Raw genomic sequence first — 22,457 nt, 5'->3', positions numbered from 1 at the left:
GCCTATCAATCCTGTATGACATGCTCCTGTGTTGAGGCCAGTGCACCCTTCCCCCTCTTGTTTCCAGCCCCATTACCTTGCCGCACAGCGCCCTGAGCCCTTTCTTCCTGACTTGGAGTCTTGGGCGACCCTTTCAAAGTTTTGCCTGTTTATGACCTATTCTCCAAGCGGCTCTGCTGTCAAAGTCAGTGCCCCCTGGGGTTTGTTATACATGGGCATCATGATACCCTGGGGTGCACACTTGTGGGACCCGAGCCATCCAACCTCTGGCACTCTCTCCAGGTGCGTCTGGTGGAACCCCAGCCGCAACCACTCACAACAACAATCCAGGCACCCCTCCGCGGTGTCCGCCGTGGCATCCTCCCTCCCCTGACTGGCAGCCGGCGTGCTCGGGGGGCCTGCGCCATGGCGCCCCAGGGTTCCTCCCATCCCTATACAGGACCAGACCCGCAGCCTTGGCCTCCCGCAGGCCGACCCGCTTCAGGCCCCCTCACGCCCATTGCACTCCGGCGCGGCCCTGCGAGCCCGGACCCCCTGCCTGGACGCCCTGACGTCCAGGCAGCCCCGCGTCACCACCGCGCCCTGGCCCCGCAGCCAGCGCGCCGCGGCCTTGAGCGTGGCGAACCCCAGCCAGGGCGCCAGGGTTCCCAGCTCCACCTCGGTGGCGTAGGCCGACAGGATCGCCGCTGCGGTGGGGGGGCCGACGGGGGTTAGGCTTCGACGACAGCCGGCGCGAGGGTGACCACGCAGGGTGGGAGCGCACAGGTGTGGGGATCCGCTGGCGTGCCGGCGGCGGCCCCTTCGCTCCCCTTACCAGTCCTCATGACCCAGCCTCGCCACTGCTCCCAGGACATGCTCCGGACCCCCCCCCCCCCCCTCCTCCCTCCGGCGCACCGAATGCGTGGTCCCTCAGCCCTGGCCGGAGGAGGTCGAGGCAGTAGGAGGCCATGCGCGGGGCCGCGGCCGCCAGCCGCGCGGCTTCCCGCCAGTTTCCTGCGCGGTGGGCCGCCACCGAGGCCAGTGCGTGACGCAGCATGGGCCCCGGACCGGTCCCCCGCGCTGCGCAGCGGGCGGCCGCGCCGCGCAGCTCGGCGCCCAGCGCGGACGCCTGGCGGGAAGCTGCGCCCCCGGCCGCGGCCAGCAGCACGCCGTAGGCCTCGAACTCGTCGGCGCTGCCCTGGGAGTTTGGTTTTTTGGGGGGGGAGGGGGGGCAGGGGGTGGACGGTAGATGTGGAGGGGTAAGAAGAGCGGGCAGGGTGGGGGGGTTGGAGTGTGGCGAGTGGGTGAGTGCCGGGCCGCGCCGTGTGCTCCGAGGCACCAGCGGATCGGAATGATGTGGACGTTTCCCAGCCCCTCTGCCAGCACACCCCACCCACGTGCGACCTCCAACCCTCCCCGCATCACTCCACACGCCCCGGGCACCGCACGCTGCTCACCGGCACGACCTCGTCCGCGCCATCGGCCCAGAGGCGCAGCAGGCCCGCGTGGCACTGCCTGAACTCGGCCCAGTCGCCCGCCTCCAGCGCCACGCGCGCGTGCGTCTCGTAAACGCCCACCGCCAGCGGGGAGGTGACGTGCTGCACGGTCAGGTCCTGGCGGATGGACTTGAGCTGCGCGCACGCGTAGGCATAGTCGTGGTCCTGTGCTTGCGTGGGGTGCGGGTCGGATGGCAGGTGGATGGGTGGGGTGTGGAGGTGGTCCGTGGTGGGAGGCCGGCTCCCTGCCTGATCCCAAGCCACGGACAGGCCTGGGAAAGGGACGGCTTGCCACAGGGTGCGATGGACGTGCTGCCGTCCCCCAGCGACGGCCTCGCTCCACATCATTCACACCCACTCAGGAGCCACAGCGGCGTGCTGTTGTCACCCTCGCACAGGACCCACCTGCACCCAGCGCGCCTTCACCAGCGCCAGGGACTCGGCCAGCAACCCCGGCGGCCGCACGTCCTCCAGTGCGGGCAGCGCGGTCAGGCGCAGGAACTCTCGCTCCAGGGCGGTGCTACGACCCTCCGCCGCGGCGCCCGCGCGCCGCGCCTGCACCAGCGTCTCCCGCTGGCCCACGCCGGCTGCCCGCGCGCCGACCGCCAGCTCCTCCTGGAAGCGGGCTCTGCGCTCGTGACGTCGGGCGGCCTCCTGCGCGTCCAGGCGGAGGGGCCTGATGACGGCGCCGGGGGGGGCGGGGGCGGGCGCGCTCGGGGCTGGCGGGGCGGCGGCCAGCTTGGCAGACGCCTGTCGGGGGGGACGGGAGATGTGTGGTGTGTTGGAGGGGGTCGAAGGTGCATCTCGCAAAAGCTGCCCATGGGGCATAAGGGCTGTGCCCCCACTATCAACAGCAGCTTCACGTCCGCACCGAACAAGGTTTTGGTGGCGCGACCGTGAGGATATCCCGCATCCACACCCTGTGTCATCCATCCAAAGGATGGTCCCCTGCCGAAACGCCCCCACCCCATCAGCTCGCCTGCAGGGCGGCGGCCGCGTGGGCTGAGGAGGCGTCCAACAGGAAACCCCTGTTCAGCTCCTCCATGCGCTCAAACATGGAGGCTGCCTTACGCTTGGCCATGCTGGTGGCCACGCCGTGCGAAAGGTTTGCAGCACCCTTCTGTTTGGCGCTCGACACCTCCTTCACACAGGGTTACCCAGGGGGCCTACATGGCCCTGTGGCCCAGCCAACGACTTTGAGTCTGTCCTGCAGAGATCTCCCGTCCACCGACTCTTAGGGTTGCAACACAAGCATGATTCAATTCCGAGATTCAAACCACCCCGCCAGCATCTCTACCAGCTCGTGCTGGCCCTGCAATGAGGCCTTGGTTCTTGCCTGATGTGTCCGCGCCCTGCGCACAGATGTGGAGTTCCCGGAGGCGCGCTCACCTTCGAGGACACGGCCGGGAGTCAAGTAAGCGGATGAGTCAAACTATGGGATGCCATTCCCCGTCGCAACTTTAAGAACCTAATTCAAAGCGTGTCGCAGGAGCCTAAAGTCGCATTGACATGGTTGGTGAGTCTTGAATACGGGCGCCTGCTGTGTGGCACGCAGTTGGTCTTTGTTGCCTGTGATGTTCAACACACATCCACATTCGACATATTACAGGCAAGGAAGGAGGCAAGGCGAAGCCCTTGAAGGTGAGAATGGGGGTTTGACCTTCTGGATGGCAGGGCGCGACTGGTCATAAGCCGCAGTATTCCCCTGCTCGTGCGTGCTTGTGGCGCAAGGAAGGAGACCAGTGCAAACCGCAATTCCTAACCGACACCGTAGAAGCCAAAGTCTGAGAAGACCTACGACGAAGACGACAAGGAGTTCCTGAAGAAGAAGAAGGTGAGCAGGGCTTGGGCGCAATCGACGCCTGTGTGTCATGTCTGCACACATACATTGAAGCAAACTCATCCCGTGCCTGGCATTCCTATCGATAAGGAGGAGGAGGCAGCGCTGAAGAAGGCGCGTGAGGCACTCAAGGGTAAGAAGAAGTAGGCCCTGTCGAGCAGAGGATTATGGAGGAGAAAGCGGCAAAGGAAGCTCCCAACAAGCCACATGACTGCCTGTCCTGTCGAGTGACGGGCACAGCCGTCTGCCTGTGCATCTCTGCATACCTGGCTGCTCATGAATATGCACGGCCTGCAGCCTCGCCCATTCAGCATCGGTTCACTTTGGTGATGGCAGGTGGGTTTGCCGTGTTGGGAGTCATGCGAGCCCTTGTGTAATCAGTACACCAGAGACTGGCTGAGATGCACAGTCTGGCTGAAAAAATGATTTCTATTGAAAAACAGGAAGGTGTTATACTGTTGGTGTGTAGAAGCTTGAACGCCAGCACAACACCGCGCTCTGCAAGGTGTCGAGTACCTCCGGATGTCGACACCTTGCGCACGCGGGGGGAGGGACCCATGAATTCTGTCCTCTCACCAAGCCCCTCGCCGCCCCACCAGCCTGCTGGTCAAGACTTCTGTCCTTCGCTGCGCGAATTTTCAGGCTTGGAGGTCGATTGGCCACCTGAGGCGCACGCCCAGCCTGATCGATCGCCAAGGCAGGGTCCCCACAGGGTTTCAGGACTGTACTGCTGCTGCCATACCATCACCAGTCCACGGCGGAGCTCATGCGAAGCATCTGCCAGCGATCATTCACGTCCATCTCGAGACTGACACGCGCCAGAGCCGGTGCATCGTCGCCTGCGCCCCACCCCCAGCCCATGACAGGGTCGGTTGTGAAGCGGGCCCGCACCGCTGGCTGCCACCAGCACAAGGTGGGCCCCACCTTCTCGGTGCCAGGACTGTGCATCACAGAGCACACATTCACCCTTCCCCTGGACTACTCTGGTGAGGGGGCCTGTGAGGTTGCCAGTGGCTGCCACATGCTCGTGCCCACACCGGCTTGTGCCGTGTGCCGGCCTCATCTCCGGCCCCCAGCGTCATGCCAGCCCCCTACCCATGCCCTCTAGGTCTCCACCCTGGCAATGTGGATGTCTTCTGCAGGGTACTGGTGCACAGGAACAAGGTCAGCGACCACAACCTGCCGTACCTGCTGTACCTGCAAGGTGCGCCCCTCTGTCTGGCCAGGGAGGGTTCGGGGACGTGAAAAAATGGTGCACAGCAGCAGGCATCCATGGGTAAGACTCTCTCTCTCACCAAGGATCCCTCTCCTCTCGCTGTTGCCCCACCCCCCGGTCCCACCTCGAGCCGAGTGCAGGAGGACCAGGGTTCGAAGCTCCACGACCCCTGGACAACACCGGGTGGATCAAGCATGCCTGCAACTACTTCCGCATCGTGCTCATGGTGGGCTCTCTTGCTCTGCGACGGGCGTGCTTGTTCCTCCCCTCGCGCGACGCAGCCCCTGCGATCCATGGCACCCACCGCCATGTCTCATGCGCTCGGCCCCACATGTCTTTCCCTCCAAACATGCAGGACCAGCGTGGCACAGGCCTGTCGAGCCCCATCACCCCCGGCAATGTCGAGAGGCTCGGGGACGCGGGAGCGCAGGCCCTGCACCTGACGCACTTCAGGTGGGCGTGGTGACCAGGGCGCTGAGGTGGCGGTGCGGGCCACACTGTACCTCCGGCGGCGCTGCCATGCCTGCATGCCAGTGGCGCCATCCCATCACTTGCCTGGCGTGCAGGGCGGACAGCATCGTGGCCGACGCGGAGGTCATCCGCATGGTGCTGGTGCCGGGAACAAACCACGACGGCCGCTGGACGGTCCTGGGCCAGAGCTTTGGCGGGTTCTGCTGCGTCACCTACCTCTCCCTCGCCCCAGAGAGTGAGCCTGGTCCTGTGTGACTGGGGTTGGTGCATGTGGGGACGGGGCGAGGTGATGCCGCCCATCCCGGGCCTGCCCCTGGAGCTGCACCCCTCCCCTCACTGCCATGCGGCTAACTGTGCATGGGAAGGGATGCCTTGTCTGTACGGGAAGGGACTTACTCGCCCTGATGGCATGCAGCCACAAACCCCCACGCCAGGGCATGCACGCTGACCATGCACAGCAGGAAGGTTCCCCGCCGGTCCTCCACTGACACTCCCCCCACCCCACCCCACGCTGACTTCCAGGCCTGATCGACTGCCTGATCACGGGAGGCATACCCCCGCGCATCGACACCCCCTGCGCCGCCGAGGCGGTGTACCGGGCGTGCGCGCTCCGGGTCCTGCTCCAGAATCGCAAGTACTATTCACGCTTTCCCATGGACGTCGCGCGCATTGGGGCGGTGGTGCGCTTCCTGGCGGCCGCCCCGGGAGGGGGGGTGAGTACACCCGCCGGGAACCTGCTCACCCCCAGGTGAGAGGGCTAGGGGTGGCCCGTGGTCTCAGTACAGGGATGGGGGCGGTGTGAGGGGGGGGCGGGATGTGGGACTGGGGGGCATTTGCATCGAAGTCAACCCTCCGCTAACAAAACACGTTGGGGTCGGGGATCGTGATGTGCGCCAGGGTGATGCACGAATGGCTCTCCCTTGCTCGAATCTACCTTTACCCATTCCTTCACCTCCACCCCTCAGGAGCCTGCAGCTGCTGGGCCTGCACAGCATGGGCTTCAGCACCGGCTTCGAGCGCCTGCACTACCTCTTTGAAGGCAGTTTTGATGGGCCAGAGCTCAGCCGCAAGTTCCTCAAGGTCTGGGGGGTTGGGGTGGTTCGACCCGGGAATGGGCTTGCAAGAACCTGGTGTGACGAATGTGGTGGAGCCACCATGGCTGCACAATCGCCCGTGGGGCTGGAGCATACAGGCAGAGTCTTGGGTATCGTTCCCCCCTCTGCTGTCTTCCCACCTGGCCACCTGGCACCATGGCCCCCCCTCCTGTGCGCCAGGATTTTGATGTGTGGATGAGCTGGGACACCAACCCCCTGTACGCCATCATGCACGAGAGCATCTACTGCCAGGGGGCTGCCTCTAACTGGGCCGCCGAGCGAGTACTGGCCAGCGGGGAGTTTGCCGACGCCTTTGACGCCACGCAGGCAGCACAGGCGGGCCAGCCTGTCAACTTCACGGGTAAGGGGGTTGTTGGGGTGAGAGGAGTATGCTGCCGTCCGGGTGATGTGCTGGGGAATTCTCCAGCTCCTCTGCTCCTGGACTGCAGAATGACATTTCAAGCTGCCATCTCATCACCCCTCAAAGGCGAGATGGTGTTCTCCTGGATGTTTGAGGCAATCGCCGGGCTCAGACCCATGAAGGAGGCTGCAGGTGTGAGGCGTGGAGGGGTGTGGGATGACGGAGCTATTCACCAGATTTGGGGCCTGGGGAGCTAATTGCATCGAGGCCACAAGTTCAGGATTGCAAAGTCTGCCGCAGGGACATTGTAAATAATGAACATGCTGTTTTGGTCTCATCAGGTGGGTCTGTACAGAACCCCATACATCAGCTTGCATGCCGCGGAACATTTACGCCCCCTTTGCATGTGGCAATTCACAGACATCCTGGCGAGCAAGGAGGACTGGCCAACTCTGTACGATGTGGATGTCCTGGAGGAGAACACCGTGCCCACAGCCGGCGTGCTCTACTACGAGGACATGTTTGTCAATTTTGGACTCGCCCAGGTGGGGCAGCCGGGCGACAGGGACCCGGGGACGCAGGGGGGTGGGCCCCCTGTTGGCCTCACTGCGCTGCAAGGCATGCCCCAACCTCCCACCACCCTTGCGTCCTCGCAGGAGACCGCCAATCGCATCAACGGCATGCACCAGTGGGTGACCAACGAGTATCTCCACTGTGGCATTCGAGAAGCAGGGGGCCCTGTCTTCGAGCGCCTGCTCAACCTGTGTCGGGGGGGCATCCTGCCCCGATAGTGGAGCAGGTTTTCCCATGTGTCGGCCCATGTGGCGAACACGTTTTGGAACGCCCGAGTGCCCTGCTCCTTCCCAGCTTGCATAGTCATGGGTAGAATACAGCTGAGCTGTGCAGAGGTCTGTACACGCATAGAACTGGGTTACGGCAACACAACGTCACAATCACTGTGGGCAGGAGTGGCTTGGATAGCAGGAGGAAATCTGGGGATTGGACAGTACAGTGTTCTATAAGGGATTGGCTGCAGGGCATTCCATGCAGCAGCGGGCCTCCAAGCCGCTCGGTCTGTTGGAGTATGCCATGGTCAACTGGGGGTACAAAATTGCAAAGCTTGTTGAGAGCAAAGGACGTGCTCATCACGTAAAAATTCTCAGAATGCATATCACACAATGCTGTAGAGCCACAAGGGTGGTACACCTATGCCAGAGATCAAGGGATGCCAGGCCAAAGATTTTCAGAACTCTGTCCAGGTGGTAACCCTGCAGAGGCAATCACTGCCAGCCCGCCGCCACGCCATATACCCAGATGGCCAGGGGCAGAGCAGCATTGTCCCAGGCCCCTAGTGGTAGGGACTCCACACCTGCTGCCGCAAGGGCTGCGCCGAGCAGGAGCTTTGGACTGGGGCGGTACAGGAAGCCCAGCCCTCCGAAGAAGGACAGCATAGCACTGCTGAGGAGAAAAGCACCGCCAGCGGCGGAGATCGAGCCGCCCAGCGTCTGGAGATGGAACAGAGTGGAGGAGGGTGCCATGCCGGCGTGGCACCTTAGCAAGCCCTCATGAGCTGGGAGGGTGCCGAGATAATGCAGGCCTCTCGGCCTCCCCTCGGTGAGACCATCCCTACTGTCCGGCGCACCTTCTGGCGGTTCCAGGGGAGCGCGACGCGAGGCAGCCAGTGCCCCCCCAGCTCAGCTGCGCCATCGCCGCCACACAGCGCGCACAGCGCGACCACTGCGGTCGGCGAGCGCCGCCAGCCCAGCGCGGCAGCCGCGACGTGCGCCAGGCCATACAGGACCGGCCCGGTCAGGAGCTCCTGTCTCAGCCCGGTTCGCTGCACGGGGTTGGGCACGTTGGGATCTGATCGGTTTGTGAAAGTATGTAGGTGGCTCTTTGTCATTTGGGCAGGCGGCGCAGGGGTGGTCATTACCGTGATGCAAGGTATCCTTGACGGCATAGACTCGCTGCTTGGAGTTCCCAAACCACACCAGTACACCATACCGAGGAGGTGGCGACCAGCTTGGGGTCAGAGATCCAGCCGCTGCCGACCGCCAGGAATTGCAGCGTGGCGAGGGCAGGCACCGATGAACACAAGACCGAGCTCCAGTGGGACTCCGAGTACATGGGCCAGCACAGCATGAAGATTGGTCCCGTACCTGGTATGGTCATGAATGAAGGGTTGCATGTCATGGCAGTTGTATGTCAGGCCCTGGGCAGGACCCTGAACACCCCTCTGAAAAGTGATCTCGATAATTTCGTTGCTCCAGCTTGATAAGGCCTGAGGGTCAGGATCCTGGGAATAAGACGGATGATGTCCCAGGCACTCTCACCGATATGAATGATCTTGCGTGTGAGGTATCGGGGGAGCCCTCCCCGGCTGCCGATGAGCCGGCAGAGGTGCAGGTACCCTACCGCTAAGAAGGCTGTGCACAGCCATGCAAGTAGGTCGCGATTCATCTAAACCCTTTCAGTGAAACTGCAGTGCGGCGCAGACAACATTTTGCCTGGGATCGCTCCCCGATGGCGTGCATGAAGTTGTGCACGGAGCAATGTCCGGCCAAACGAATCCGAAGATCTCGATTGCATCCTGTGTTGCTGAAAGCAGCAAGGGCTGGGGATATCAGGGAGTTCTACACAGGGACACATCACATTCGTTCACGGCACAGCAGATGGGTCGATTTGGTGGATGTATAGAGGACAAGGGCCGACCCAAGAGCATCAGAGCTCTTCGAAGAGCCTGCGCACTTCACGGTAGACTTCCTCGGGGTCGCGGTGGGCGTCGATGCGAGCCACCTTGCTGAGAGCCTCATAGTGCTCCACGACAGGGAGGGACTGCTCCGTAAACACCTGCAGGGTATTGACGGGCAGAGGTTTGTTGACTTTCCCTCGAGTGTCCTGGCGCCCTTCCAGTTGGCTGACCGCGGAGCTGGTATGCGGAGGGGAACCCGTGCGGTTCCACCCCCCCGCCAGCGCACCTTGAAGCGCTTGTGGATGGTCTCGATGTTGTCGTCGGTCCTGCCCTCCTGGCGTCCCAGCAGGCGTTCCATCATGACCTGTGACATGTGGTGAGGGACTGTTTTGGTACTGAACCGGTGCCAGCTCGCCAGGCATGGGGGTGCTGGGGCCCATGTGTCTCTGTGCATCCACTACACTGTGGCCATCCATGACGCTCGTCAACGCTCACAACCCCACAGCCTCGGTAGTCGCGTATACATACCCCTCCCCCACCCTCCCCCTGCACGTGCCTCTTCGCTGCAGTCGAAGAAGAGGACAAGCACTGGGGCAATGGACAGCTGCAAGGAGTGGGGTTTGGGTGTGCAAGGCGTCAGCTAGTCAGAAAAGGGGCAGAAATGGGCGCAGAAATCAAGTAGGGGAGATGTGCATGACCATGTTGACTCAGGGAAGATTCTCGCCAACTCGAGATCCAGTCCCGCCCCTCCATCAGCCTCTGCCAGGCAGCGCAACACATGTACCTGCTTTTCGAATGCGGCCCGGTTCTCCTCGTTCCTTGGGAAGCCATCGATGAGGAACAGGCTCTTGTCAGACGCCTCCATGGCATCCTTCAGCAGTGTGACGGTCACCTGATTTGCAGCAGTAGGTAAGAGGCAGGGGTTCATTAGTTGGCATGAAATTCTTGCACCTGACAGGACACTGGCATGCATCAAAACTCCAGGCATTGACCCTCATTGTTGCTGGGTAGCAGCAATGCATGCCTTGGGCAGACGCCGCCGGCCCAGGCCACCAGTGCGCCTTCTCCCCGAGTAAACCGCACATGTGAGGGCACGATCCGACCGTTGGCGATCATGTCTGCCACCATCTGGCCATCAGGCGTGCCAGACTTCATGTGGGCGCGGAGGAGGTCGCCAGCAGAGAGGTGTACCGCACCAAACTCCTTCACAAGCTTGCCGCTCTGGGAGAGGGGGTGGGGTGGGGAGGGAGGGGTAAAAACAGGTCAGGGGGATTGTGGTCCATGGCATAGTTTGACAGCTACGCCTTCAAGGTATAAGCGTGGTGTGCTGGACGCGTACATGCAATATCCTCGAGCAAATGACACCCAGCACGGCCCTGGGCCCACCTGCGTTCCCTTGCCAGACCCTGGCCCTCCCAGGACGAAGACGATCTTCTTGGTCGCCAATGACTTCCCAGCAGCGGCAGCTGCGGCGGGGACCTGTTGAAATGGTACGCGGAAGTTGCGCCGAGGCAGGAAAGGGCAGTGCTCAGATCGGAAATGTACCCCCAAGGCGTAGGGAGGGGCAAAACAGGCCAGTGCCAACATCCCTTACCTGGCTGTCGGTCATGGTAGCGGCCATGCTAAGCTTCTGAAAGTAGCTGGTAGATGTCTTCTGCACAATTTGGTTGTCGAGATAGATCAGTTGGCATCCTTAGGGGCGGGCCGCGATCCTGTTCAGCCTGCAGAATATGCTGGGACGCCTACCTGTCCGAGAGTATCTAGACAAGAAGAGAGACTTGTTGCACACTCTCTCTCCAAAGGTAGCCGGCGCGCTAGGTGACGCAGTACACGTGTTTGGCACAGGCGACTGGCAGCGAGCATACACAACTACCTCGCTACGGTTGCGGCGGTGCCCCTGGCGTCGCGATCACGCAGAGTGCTCCCCAGGGAGTGATTACTCGTGTATCAATAACTCCTGCGCCAGGTTTTCAGGGGCCTGCAATCATGTCGTCCGCTGTTTGCTAAGCGTTGGAATTATTCAGCCTCGGGGTTCCGTGTGGCGCGAGCTGCTGGAAAGGAGTTGTTTCAAACTGGCACTCGAATGGGATAGGGCCATCCCTGCCAGTTTCAGTCGTTAGTCAGCTGATCAAAGCATTAACAAGCATAGCATTGTTGCAATTCAGCGTTTGGGTGCCGCAGTAATCCACCATAAAGTAATTTCTGCTCCCCTCCCTGCGGCTCCCGACACGCTTTGCTTTTGGACTGTCCGTCGCCGGCGTTCGAGATGCACATCCAGCAAGCATGTACCCATTGTTGAAACATCCGGTGTATGGTGGAAGGGTCACATTGCGCACAGCGTACGGCATACTCTGTGGCCGGGCCATGAGGCACACCTCGGTCGTGCAGCTGACCGGTGCGAAACCCGCTCTCGGCAGCATCGAGCCAGCCTCCCTCCTCACCTATGAGACTATGGTCCCTGCCAGACTACTCAGACGGTACAAGCGCTTTCTGGGCGATGTAGAGGTGTGCGAGGGAGCACAGGTGGCGGCTGATTGGATTGAAAAGGGCATCATGCCCAAAGATCGATCTGCATCCTGGGTCCTCCTTGGATTGCTAGCCCAATCCTCCAATTCCTGCCGCAGCTAAGAGTCGATGCTCAAGATGAAGATGCGGCGCCATCCACGACACAAGCCGTCATACATGTACCCAACACGGGCCCCATGACTGGGTTGCTGGATGAGCTACCCTCCCGCGTCGCCCTATCCCTCTCCGCTAACCTTAAGCGCAAATACGCACACTCCCTGGAATGGATCCACCTGCAGAAGGAGGTGCGATGGTACACTGTGTCGTCGTTGAAGGGCTTAGACAGGCACCGCTGGGTGTGAAGCCTCCTGTCAATTGGGTCAGAGGACAGAATAAATCATGCAGGCCCCAGCTTGGACGACCACATCTTGTTTCGATTTCATCACCCTGCACTTTGGTCGGATTATCCAATCATTGCCAACACAAGAGGCAGGCGCCCAGTGCATCTCATCACTCTCCCACCTCCCAGGCGGTATGGGTGGGAGTCCACAGCGCCCGAGCCAACGCCATGGCCAAGGAGCTCCTCTCCACCCACTGCCTGACTGGCTTGCCGGACTATGACAATATCACGCCAGGTCAGAGATGCGACTGGGAGGGGTTGACCCGGGTGGAATTCAATGGATGGTCAAACAGCAGCCTGCCTCCTCTGTGGCACTCGTGTGCAACCTATGATGCAGAGGGACGAGAGGGGGGCTGCAAACAGTGCGGCAACGCCTCTAGTGGTCCTCCTTTCTCAGCCTGCAAGATCCACATGTCTGTACAAGTTTCACCCCCCTCAGAGGTCAGATTTGGAAGGAATGGCGCTTCCAGGGTCGACTTCCTGCTTCAGCATAGCAAGTCTAACACTCAGTGCCATGTGGAAGTCAAGAGTGTGACCCTGGCTGCGACAAGCGAGGTGCATTGTGAGGTTGTTTGATGCTCCGAATGGGGTAATCTGTTTTCTGCTGCATCTGAGATAGTGCAAGCTGAGTTGGTCATAAGCAGTTGCATAACTGGTGCCGGCGTACATTGTGCAGCATTTTCTTGTTCACAGACCCACCATGAGCACAAAACCCTGCTACCGAGCGAGAATTTATGCTCTCAGTGTAGAGTATACATCCCTGTCAGCGCCCTCATGCATGCTCCTCCGTGCAGGCCGGGGATCGTCTCGCCCTGTTCCCAGACACGGTCAGCACCCGAGCCCAGCGCCACGTCAGCGAGCTGATGGCCGTTGCCCGCGCCGGCGGGCAGGCCGCGCTGCTGTTCCTCGTCCAGCGCAGCGACTGCGTCGCCTTTGCCCCCTGCCACGAGTGCGACCCTGTGTATGCGGAGGGTGTGGTGGCGGCCGCGGCAGCCGGCGTTCGCCTGCTCGCGGCCGCCGTGGCCTTCGACCCGGGCGCGGGGTGCGTGCGGTACTGCGGGCAGCTGCCGGTGCTACTGCAGTACCAGCTGCGCGACGGCCAGACCCTGCGGGCCCCTGCCGCTCTAAGCAGGCAGAAGCTGGCTGGGGCCGGCAAGAGGCCGAGGAAAGCCTGAACGCCCCCTTTTCCTGTGCTCGCCCTCCTAATTCTTTCTCCAGCACAATGTATTCCTTCTGCCAGTCTGGCGCATGTTCGTCACACAACCCCTTAATGTACCCACCAGGTCGCCCGGCCCTCGGCGTGGGCTAAAGCCTGTGCCATTCCATGCACGTGAGCCCCTGTTTCCCAGTTGCCCTTAGAGCCTCAGCACTTTTCCTTTTCCTCCCCTGCCACATCGCAGCATGTAGCACGATTCGCCCGGTGTGAAGAGAGAGCAGGGCACCCTGCAGCAAGGCAGCACGTCATGTTTCAAGATGTTCTCTAATCAAGCAGAATCACGGTTAAAAAGGCCGGCATCGGCCAGCGTCCACCATGCCAGCGGGCAGAGAGCTCCAGCAGCCGATCAGGCGCCGTTGGCACCCAGGAAGTCGTTGTCCGACAGCTTGGCGGAGAGCATGCCCGGCTCCAGCGCGGCCTCCAGATCCTTGGCGGCGGCCTCCAGGGCGGCCGCGTCCTTGCTCTCCACGCTCAGCACCAGGCCCACGCCATCGGCCTGCCCCGTCACCTGCACAGGAGGAAAACACAGCACAGGCATCTGATCTGGCATGCACAATACGAGCTTTTGGGCAGCGGTTCGCAGCCATGGGGGCACTGCCCCCCGCGTCCCCGGACGTACTGGGTAGGAGCCGCAGGAGACATTTGGGCCGTGCCGCTGAGCGACCGCCTTCAGGGGGTCGGCGATGGCGGTCTCGTCGTCGGTTCGGAGGCGCATGACCACGGAGTGGAAGGGCGCCAGCGGGCTGCTTGCCTCGTGCGAGGCACGCAGGTCAGCCTTCACCTCCTGTGCAGGGGCGGGGGGCACTGTGGCTTCAGGGTGGGCAATGTGGCTTCAGGGTAGGCACACGGCATGGAAACGGAAAGTGGGAAAAGAAGAGGGGGGGGAGTGAGCACCTCGGGGACCGACATTGCAAGGCATACCCATTCCATTCAAATGCCTGAACAAAGAACCCGCTGCATGCATGTCATTGGCAGCCAAACATCGCGGCCCCCGATGCACAAAATCTGCGCTCACCGGCCACTTCTCCTGCAGCAGGGAGGGGATGCCAGGCAGGGCGTAGACGTTCCGGCACCGGACCAGGGGAAAGGGGGAGAGCGCCCCGCTGCCCGTCCGGAATTCAATCAGGGAGGTCTCCGAGCCTGGCATGGGGGTGATGCGGGGTGGGGGGTGTGGGGGGAGTGAAAGGAACACAGGATCACCAGACGAGGTGTGTGGCAAGGTGCAAATGCTCAATCTGGACCTGATTTTTGAGCCAGAAGGCCATGGTCATGTGGCCGGCAAGCCCCTCCCGCCAGCCCAAGGTGTCACCCTTGCCTTCGGGAATCTCAGCCATCTTGAGGTGTGCGTTGGTGACATCACTCCCAAAATAGGCCCGGATCCGCCGCTCCAGCTCCGGGTTCCGAGAGATGTGGGTGTCGCATGCCTCTGCAGGAGAGGAGGGTGGGTAGAATGACAGTTGGTGTGCAGGATCAGCCATCGCCCCTCTTGCATTTGCTGGGGGTCGGGTAAACGATGTGTTACCTTCACCCTCCTCCTTCTCGTCCCAGCCATTCTCTCCCAGCCACCCCCCCCTAGCGGTCACCCCCACCCCCTGCCTCCGCCACCCCACCCCATCACACGCATAGAACACCCTCCCACCCTCCTCACCTGCCAGGGCCTCCAGAGTCATGTCGTCCACGGTCGGCCCCACCCCCCCGGCCGTCAGTACGACATTGAACGCAGCGCTCATGGTTTTGATCTCCGCCGCGATGGCCTTCACGTCGTCCCTCACCACCGCAACCTGCAGGGTGCGGAATCGAGTCGTACTCACGCCGGAGCAGCAGACGGTGTGGAGCGCTCCCATGTACCCAAAGTGGGCAGTGTGCTTGGGGGCTTGACATATGGATTCTCCATGATCTGGTGCCTCAGAGATACTATACCCTCCAAAAACCAGCACCGCCCACCTTGCAGACCCGCCAGCCGGCGACGCGCAGCTCCTTGCACAGGAAGCGGGTGTTGACGTCCTCCACCTTGGCGGCCAGGATCTCGTCCCCGACAATGATCACGCCCGCGGTCTCGCAGGCGTCCGACAGGACGGAGGCGTGGCGGGCGGGATCGCTACGGCCCGCCCGCTCCAGCCGCGTGTCGGGCAGCATGTAGGCCGGCGCGTAGCTCCCATCCTCCTTGAGCAGCGCGCTGGCGGTGCAGGGTGATGGCGGTGGAGATGGGTGGGGTTGGAAGTGGTCGGCGACAGGAGGGTGTGGCCTGCTCTCCTGGGTCAGGCCCCAATGCCCCTCAAGGGATGGTGGACCAGTGGGCAGGCCCAGGCTCACAGGGACCCTGGCTCCTGGCCGGGGATGCAGACGGCCACGGGCATGCCTGCAGCCACGTCAGCCCTCCCGTCAGCCCTTCGCCCCCATACAAAAACGCCCCTGCGACCCAAAACCAGCAAGCAGCTGGCGCACCTGTTGCGGTGGGTGTTGGACACCGCGCCCAGGGAGGTGTAGCCCTGGTCGTACAGCGAGCAGTAGGGCAGCCCCGCCTCGCGCAGGAAGGTCCAGACGTCGTGGTAGGTCCAGTGCAGCACGGGGTTGACCCGCATGAAGGGCGGCCAGCCGGCGGAGGAGGGGCAGAACGTCTCCTGGTCCACCGCGTTGGGGTCGCCCCTGCGCATTGATTCGAGGGGATGGGCCTGGAGGGGTGGTCAGCATGTCCCCCAGTCCTTGCCAGGCATCAGGGGCATTGACCCCGGACATCCTAGAGGGACACCCCCCGCGCGTGCACCCACTTGCGAGTGCCCAGCAGAATGGCCTTGACGGACGTGCTTTCAAGCAGGGCCTCCAGCCCCTGGCGGAAGCCGCCATGCAGGGACTTGAGCTGCAGGTTGTACTCTGCGCCAGTGGCGTAGGTGAAGGCCACAACCTCCCGGAAGTCCGCGGGGTTGTCGAAGAAGAAGGTGACCATGTCTGACAGGCCGCCCACTGCGCGAGTGGGAAGGGGCGGCAGGGGGTGCTCAGCGCTCAGCATTGTCAGCCCTGCCACCCACTGGCAGCCCCTCGGTCTCCAGGGGCCGAAACCCAGGCTCACCCTTTGCCTGTGCGGCGCCGGAGGGCGACGCCTGCTCGTGCATCGCCACCGCAGCTCTGATGATGTGCAGCAGGACCGTGGAATCCTTGCCACCATTGAAGGAGAAGGCGAGGGATGGCAGCCTGGAGGAGGTGGTGTGAGGTGTGTGAGTCGCAAGCTCCCTCTTCGTACATGAGGCACTCCTGAGTGACAATGGCCCCGCACCCCGCCGGTCTGCACCATGCCCAGGGCCTCACCCGTAGAGTGCTATGGCTCGCTCCACGACGCTGATGGCGCTCTCAAACTTGGCCTTCACACGATCATCGGTCAGCCTTGCCACTGCCTCCAGCACGTCCGCCATTGTGTGTTCCTCGACCTGAGGAGAGGTGGGTCCGGTCTGTAGCTAGATGGGCCCGATTCAGAAGGGTCAGGTCCAACCGTTGGCCCAGGAATCTGCGGGATTCCTTCGGAGTCCGGAATAAGGCACTGTCCGAGATTCTATCAACCTAATCGTTTGGTTTGCCTCTTTGGGCTGGCCTTGCTCATCCTTTCACCCATTTGTACGACACTCGCCTGCGCTCGACCGAAACTGCAACTCAAGCGCCCAAAGGTGCCGTGGGAGGCCCTCTGCCCCGAGTCCTCCCTCGGAACAGGTCTGTGTTCCCAACTTGATGAGTCACAAATCAGTCTCGTCCAATGGCGAGGGTGGGTTTTACAACGGTACACGAGTTTCCCAAACACTAGCCTGGGGCAGAGGTCCTGGAGTCCCAGGGGGTACGATGGGTGTCCGCAGGGGACTCTGAGGCGCAGCCGGACGGGGCCACGATGCACGTGGGAATCTGGCAGGGCAGCTGGGGTACAGACTGGGCTAGCCCACCCCCTGGGAGCGGGTGCTGTGCATGATGCGCAAGGTCCTGTCGCACAATCGCTCCGCGCGGGTCGGGTGAGCATTCCACATCGGAGTACTCTCGATAAATTTATGTTGAGCTCTCAATATTTCTATCAATGGCTTGTTTTCATCTGTGAACCAACTTCAAATTGAGATGGCGGTATGCAGCAGCTGGGGTACAGCCATCCTGCTCGCGCTGGCAACGTTGATCACTCCTGCCGTCGAGGCGGGACCCGATGTCCGCGGGGTGACGCCAGATCTCCTCCCCAGGTACAGCATCCCCTCGGATGCCGATTTCGAGTGTCTGGATGGGCGAGGCAGTGTGCCCGCCTCACGGATCAATGACGAATACTGCGACTGCACGGACGGCAGTGACGAGCCTGGTGGGTGCTGGGAGGGACCAGTACGAGGATGGGATTGCCTCGAGCCCATGCACAGGCTGTCTCGTCGATGCAATCGCAATGCAGTCGCTGCTCCCCTTGATTCCCTGGTCCCCACCGCGCGTGCGAGTGCAGGCACCTCCGCCTGCCCGGGGGGGTCCTTCTACTGTGCCAATGTGGGCTTCGAGCCCAGGACACTCAAGGCCGCATTGGTGGATGACGGAGTCTGTGGTGAGGCGATGCCCTGGTGGCCATGTTGCCTCGCTCAGCCGTTCGGAATCTGAATGCCTTGGGGAGGAGATCAGGTGTGTCTAGTACCAGTGACAATGGCAGTATGGAGGAAACCACACCCCATCCCGACTCGAGGTGCCCCCCCTTGGCCCCGCAGACTGCTGCGACGGCTCCGACGAGCCGGTAGGCTCCTGCGCAAACACCTGCCAAGCCCGCGGCCTGGCCAGGAAGGCCGAGCTGGCTGAGCGCTTGCACGCGGCGCGAGCCGGGCTGCAGCGCCGGGCGCAGTACGTGCAGGAGGCCGCATCCAAGCTGACCGGCTGGAAGGCCGAGCTGGCGCGTCTTCGGGACGATCTGTCGCGCCAGGAGGCTGAGCAAAATGCGGCAGACGGTGTGTGGGAATGGCTGGCCAGGGGGCGGGGGATGTTGCGAGCTACGACATGGAGGTGCCCAGGGTTCCAGGGACTGGCACTCACACCCTACAGAATGAACGTCATCGCGAGCACTGCCTTTGTATACTGCAAAGGACCTCCTTCACCCAGCTCCCAAAGTTTTCACTCTTTCCTCCATCGCAAACGTCCCCCAAGCAGCCCTGAGGGACTCCCTTCAGGCCAAGGAGGATGAGCTGAAGGCTGCCGCGGAGGCTGCCGAGAAGGCGCCTGCCTCAGGAGGGGACACCAACAAGGAGGATCAGGGAAGCACCGGGACCCCCGACGCCGACCAGGCTGCTCCAGAGGCCATCTCTGCCGATGAAGTGGTGGCGGCGGACCAAGTCCATGAACATGTGCTGCTGCCGGAGGAGGTAAGGATCGAGGGTGAGAGCCCGCTGTCAGCTTGGCTTGGAGGAACAACGCGGACGCGCCCCACGTGAGTGTCCTGGCTGCTGCAGAGTGTGACCTAGTTTGGTTTCTCGGTCCTTCGGCGCTGCAGATGGCTGAGGCTCAAGGAGACGGCACCGCTCAGCCTGCAACACAGACAGACAAGGACATGGCTGCTGCAGCGGCCACGGTCTCCGTCCCTCCTGGAGTCCTGGGCAGGGCAAAGACGGGTGGGATTGGTGCAGGGCAATGGCTATGGAAGGAATGTTTGGCAGCTGGCTGGGTGCGGGTGTGTGGGCGAGCTGCGCATCACCAAGGTGCTTGGTCGCGAGCCGGGTTTCCCTGGCATGATGTCCATCTTCGGCCAGGAGTGTTCCAAGGCCCACTCCTCGCGTTGTTCACAGCCCTGGCTGACGTGTGGAGCGCCGCACTGTCCCTGCTCCCAGGCTCCCGGAGCCGCTCTGCCCCGGCCGTGCTAATGAGCAAGGTTTCAGATGCAGGTGAGGAATCTGATTCAAAGGGGAGGTTTGGAAGATGGTATTGCAGGAACCTTGCTTGTTCCCTGTGGTTGTCAGCTTGCAGGGAAAGCCTTGAATCCCAAAATTTGCCTGGTCCCAGGAGTGCAAACTGACAATCAAACTTCCCGCCCGGGCCTACACTGGCCGCCCACTTGGACCCCACAATAGCGTTGCATTCTCGCATTCCATCCCACACCACCCCTTCCTGTGCCCAGTCCTGGCCCAGCTGAAGGCCGACTTGGACGCAGCCAAGTCCCCCCTCTCCCACGCGCGCACCGCGGCGTCGGCCGCGGCGACGGCCGCGCGGGAGACCAAGAAGGCCATCGCCGAGCTGGAGACCAAGCTGGAGAACACCGGGAAGGGCGCCTATGGCGAGGACAGCGCCTGGGCGGCGCTGGACGGCCGCTGCTTCTCGGCGCAGGTGGACAAGTACACCTACGAGCTCTGCCCCTTTGGCGCCGCCAAGCAGGTGGAGGGCAGCGGCGGCGGCACAAACCTGGGCCGCTGGGAGGGCCTCCTGGACGACGGGGCGCGCCTCGCTTTCCAGCGCGGCCAGCAGTGCTGGAACGGGCCGGCGCGCAGCCTGCAGGTGCTGGTGCCTGATGGTCGCAGAGCTGGCTCACGTGATGTTGGGTCTGGGGACAGGGAAGGGGTGGTTGTGCACCGTATCCATGGGGACATCCAGCACATTGCGGACATTGCCCGTCCTCCAATGAGCCTGCACACGCCAGCCCGGCCCGCAGTCAGCCTGCCGCCGATCAGCTTCCCGCCCAGCAATCACAGCAATGTCTCCCCACTGCTCCTGCAGGCGACGACGCTCTGCGGCCCGACCGAGCGCCTGTTTGACGTCAGCGAGCCCTCCCGCTGCGAATACGCCGCCAGGTTCGAGACCCCCGCGGCCTGCCGCGCCGCCGACGTCGCCGCCCTAGAGCGCGAGCTGGCACGGTATGGGGGGGCGCCAGTGCATGAAGAGCTCTGAGGGGTTTATGCGCGCCTCTCACTGCAGCTCTCCCCGCTGTGCCAGGTGTGTGCGTTGCAGTCTTTGTATGTACAGGGCCCAGTTCTCAGACACAGGGGCGCGTGATGGGATCATAATTTAGGCAGCGTCGAAAGGGGGAGGCCGTGGACATGCGTAGGCATGGCTTGAGGCGCTGTACAACAAGTGTGCTGCGTGGGCTGTCTCTCAAAAACTTGATGTACAGGACAGGCCCCATGTACTCAGGCTGCGCCAAGGGCACGCGGAGGTGCGCTCACTGCCAGGGACAGGGCCGCGACGGGTTCGACGGCCGGGACCTGCACGGCAGCGGCGAGGGCCTCGGAGCCGTCCCGCCCACCGCAGATGGCCAGGGGCGTTGCGCCAAAGTTGACAGAGACGCGAGCGGGGGTTGGCTGGGAGGCGTGGGTGTACAGGGAGACAGCGGGGTAGTAGGTCGCCAGAGGGATGCCGGAGAAGGCCTCCCCCTGGGCCTCGCCATTCTTGAAAAAGAAGACCGACCCGGACGCGGATGCCACAGCCTCCTCGCCTGCCTCTGAGCGAGAGGGAGGATGGGGAAGGGATCGCTTGAGGGATTGGTGGTGCTGGATCGAGAAGTTTCTGGCCCCAAACATGACACTGCTTCAAGCAAGACAGGACCGAAATCATGTGCGCTCAGATTCTATGGGTGTGAGATCAGTCATGTCTCTGCACATATGTGCAGATCGACTGCTCGAGGAATGTTCTGTAATCATTGCGCGGCGAACATACGGGGCATGCAGGGCGATGCTGACCGCCGCAACGTTGCAGGCAGCCCGGCTGCACACCTGTCCTGGAGGCCGGCGGGGGGGGGAGGACGAGCAGGCACCCAATCACGTCTCGCTCCCCCCAGGCTGAGCCATAGTCGGCTCTGACCCCGGCATGCACCTGGCGGTGGTTGAGGGGGAGGAGCGAGGAGTTGAGGCATGGTCAATATTTGTGCTTGACCCCTGGAGGAAGACGCAGCGGATACACACGAGAACCCCTTCCACGCCCATGGGCACCGCGGCAGATCGTTCCACACTTTTCAGCCTCGGCTATGACACACGCAGCATACCTTGGACCCTTCCAGGGAGCGGTAGGAGTAGCCCTTGGCATCCCCACCCACAGGCCCCTGGAGTTCAGCCACAGCAGTGGCCCATCCGATTCGGGCTGCGCCGGTCTGACCGAGGGACTCCACGGTCACTTCATAGTACCATGCCCCAGAGCTCACGCCATGTGTGGCACGCACGGTACGGTAGCCGCGGGAGCTAGAGAGGGTGAGGTCGTTGGTGATGCTGGTTTGGGGAGCTCGATCTGTGGGTGACAGCTTCACAGGGGCTGGGAGGGCCGGCTTCACATCTTCGCCAGGAAGAGCACAGGTCCCCGGAGACATGCCATCACTCTCTCCGCTTGTTCTTTGCTTCTTGCTCCGCCGGAAGGGTGCAGCCAGGGCGCTGCCTGCGCAGGACAGGGGTGCGTGGGCTGTTGGTGATGGCACGGGCGTGGGACGACAGATGCCAGCCTCCATGCATTCATTGGCCCATACATCTCATACCTGCGTCTACGTATGGCTTGTTTTCCTCCACCATCTCGTCAAAGGGCGAGCATCAGCATCTTGGTGGTCAAGCAAAAGGTGACTGCTCAGTACTAGCTAGGAGCTAAAGGGATGAGAACCCCATCGGATCAAATGATCGCTCACATCAAGTAAAACTGAATGATTTCGCAATGTAAGAATTCTGTCGAGCGCAGGGATTCTAGCCGACTCTTTGTATCGCAGCGGCGGTGCCCAACTCCCGCCCCAAGCATATAAAAATCGGCGGGAAACAGCATCAAGTGGAAGTGTCGTGTTTCTACTGAAACTGGAAAAGCGGTGATGATTTGCATTCCCAGAAGTTGTGGGATGGAGGATATTAGCAAATCATATAGAGGACTTGATCTGTCAAGCTCCCACAGGACAGGAACCAGACAAAGACAGAGGGCTTCTCGCCAATCCTGTAGAACTTCTCTTTTGAGCAGAGTGGGTTATAGGTTGTGCCATCTTGTATCTCCTAGTTTTGGGAAGTTGGTGACTGAGGCCTACTGGTTCATCCCCCGCTGGGCACCCTGAGCGTCACAGGGTATTCCACTCAGCACCTTCATCAAGTAAGCTTTATCTGGAATCGGTCAGTATCACAATCCCTGTTCGTTCCTGAACGGCGCACCGCGCAGCAACATGCAACAAAACTGCAAAACAGTTCGTCACGGGGACTTCCCACGTGGTCACCCACCGCAGTACTATTCCCGCCCAATCCAGCTTAATTACCGAGGTCTA

The 22,457-nt window shown here is 62.0% G+C and overlaps 9 protein-coding genes across 9 annotated transcripts; 3 read left to right on the top strand and 6 right to left on the bottom strand.

The window, feature by feature from the left end:
• Window positions 1-480: 480 nt before the first annotated feature.
• On the bottom strand, window positions 481-854 carry F751_5659 (hypothetical protein; the record flags this gene model as incomplete). The annotated part of the gene is made up of 2 exons (XM_011402380.1): window positions 481-686; window positions 815-854. 2 exons carry the CDS (start codon window positions 852-854, stop codon window positions 481-483), a joined length of 246 nt encoding a protein of 81 aa, XP_011400682.1.
• A 546-nt stretch (window positions 855-1,400) lies between these two features.
• On the bottom strand, window positions 1,401-2,388 carry F751_5658 (Leukocyte receptor cluster member 8-like protein; the record flags this gene model as incomplete). The annotated part of the gene is made up of 3 exons (XM_011402379.1): window positions 1,401-1,640; window positions 1,881-1,982; window positions 2,347-2,388. The coding sequence occupies 3 exons, from the start codon at window positions 2,386-2,388 to the stop codon at window positions 1,401-1,403; spliced, it is 384 nt and encodes a 127-aa protein (XP_011400681.1).
• Window positions 2,389-4,174: 1,786 nt separating this feature from the next.
• F751_5657 (Proline iminopeptidase) lies at window positions 4,175-7,248 on the top strand (the record flags this gene model as incomplete). Its single annotated transcript, XM_011402378.1, has 11 exons — window positions 4,175-4,301; window positions 4,424-4,519; window positions 4,672-4,757; window positions 4,887-4,984; window positions 5,098-5,237; window positions 5,525-5,750; window positions 5,968-6,082; window positions 6,277-6,457; window positions 6,584-6,649; window positions 6,878-7,002; window positions 7,114-7,248. The coding sequence occupies 11 exons, from the start codon at window positions 4,175-4,177 to the stop codon at window positions 7,246-7,248; spliced, it is 1,395 nt and encodes a 464-aa protein (XP_011400680.1).
• Window positions 7,249-7,737: 489 nt separating this feature from the next.
• F751_5656 (putative phytol kinase 3, chloroplastic) lies at window positions 7,738-8,917 on the bottom strand (the record flags this gene model as incomplete). The annotated part of the gene is made up of 4 exons (XM_011402377.1): window positions 7,738-7,962; window positions 8,100-8,320; window positions 8,449-8,616; window positions 8,791-8,917. The coding sequence occupies 4 exons, from the start codon at window positions 8,915-8,917 to the stop codon at window positions 7,738-7,740; spliced, it is 741 nt and encodes a 246-aa protein (XP_011400679.1).
• Window positions 8,918-9,178: 261 nt separating this feature from the next.
• On the bottom strand, window positions 9,179-10,758 carry F751_5655 (UMP-CMP kinase; the record flags this gene model as incomplete). The annotated part of the gene is made up of 6 exons (XM_011402376.1): window positions 9,179-9,307; window positions 9,436-9,513; window positions 9,934-10,041; window positions 10,233-10,370; window positions 10,536-10,628; window positions 10,744-10,758. 6 exons carry the CDS (start codon window positions 10,756-10,758, stop codon window positions 9,179-9,181), a joined length of 561 nt encoding a protein of 186 aa, XP_011400678.1.
• Window positions 10,759-11,851: 1,093 nt separating this feature from the next.
• F751_5654 (Sugar fermentation stimulation protein-like protein) lies at window positions 11,852-13,229 on the top strand (the record flags this gene model as incomplete). Its single annotated transcript, XM_011402375.1, has 4 exons — window positions 11,852-11,959; window positions 12,184-12,289; window positions 12,494-12,609; window positions 12,849-13,229. 4 exons carry the CDS (start codon window positions 11,852-11,854, stop codon window positions 13,227-13,229), a joined length of 711 nt encoding a protein of 236 aa, XP_011400677.1.
• A 387-nt stretch (window positions 13,230-13,616) lies between these two features.
• Window positions 13,617-16,677, bottom strand: F751_5653 (FAD synthase; the record flags this gene model as incomplete). The annotated part of the gene is made up of 10 exons (XM_011402374.1): window positions 13,617-13,778; window positions 13,890-14,054; window positions 14,286-14,410; window positions 14,580-14,696; window positions 14,919-15,051; window positions 15,215-15,446; window positions 15,716-15,916; window positions 16,039-16,231; window positions 16,338-16,459; window positions 16,574-16,677. The coding sequence occupies 10 exons, from the start codon at window positions 16,675-16,677 to the stop codon at window positions 13,617-13,619; spliced, it is 1,554 nt and encodes a 517-aa protein (XP_011400676.1).
• A 682-nt stretch (window positions 16,678-17,359) lies between these two features.
• F751_5652 (Glucosidase 2 subunit beta) lies at window positions 17,360-20,131 on the top strand (the record flags this gene model as incomplete). The annotated part of the gene is made up of 6 exons (XM_011402373.1): window positions 17,360-17,588; window positions 17,721-17,816; window positions 17,974-18,207; window positions 18,407-18,631; window positions 19,368-19,741; window positions 19,961-20,131. The coding sequence occupies 6 exons, from the start codon at window positions 17,360-17,362 to the stop codon at window positions 20,129-20,131; spliced, it is 1,329 nt and encodes a 442-aa protein (XP_011400675.1).
• A 239-nt stretch (window positions 20,132-20,370) lies between these two features.
• Window positions 20,371-21,539, bottom strand: F751_5651 (Set1/Ash2 histone methyltransferase complex subunit ASH2; the record flags this gene model as incomplete). Its single annotated transcript, XM_011402372.1, has 3 exons — window positions 20,371-20,681; window positions 20,953-21,052; window positions 21,222-21,539. The coding sequence occupies 3 exons, from the start codon at window positions 21,537-21,539 to the stop codon at window positions 20,371-20,373; spliced, it is 729 nt and encodes a 242-aa protein (XP_011400674.1).
• Between the last annotated feature and the right edge of the window lie 918 nt (window positions 21,540-22,457).

This window comes from Auxenochlorella protothecoides (assembly GCF_000733215.1).
Source record: "Auxenochlorella protothecoides strain 0710 unplaced genomic scaffold scaffold66, whole genome shotgun sequence".
Classification (NCBI taxonomy): Eukaryota; Viridiplantae; Chlorophyta; class Trebouxiophyceae; order Chlorellales; family Chlorellaceae; genus Auxenochlorella; species Auxenochlorella protothecoides.
This window is presented reverse-complemented; position numbering and strand designations above follow the sequence as displayed.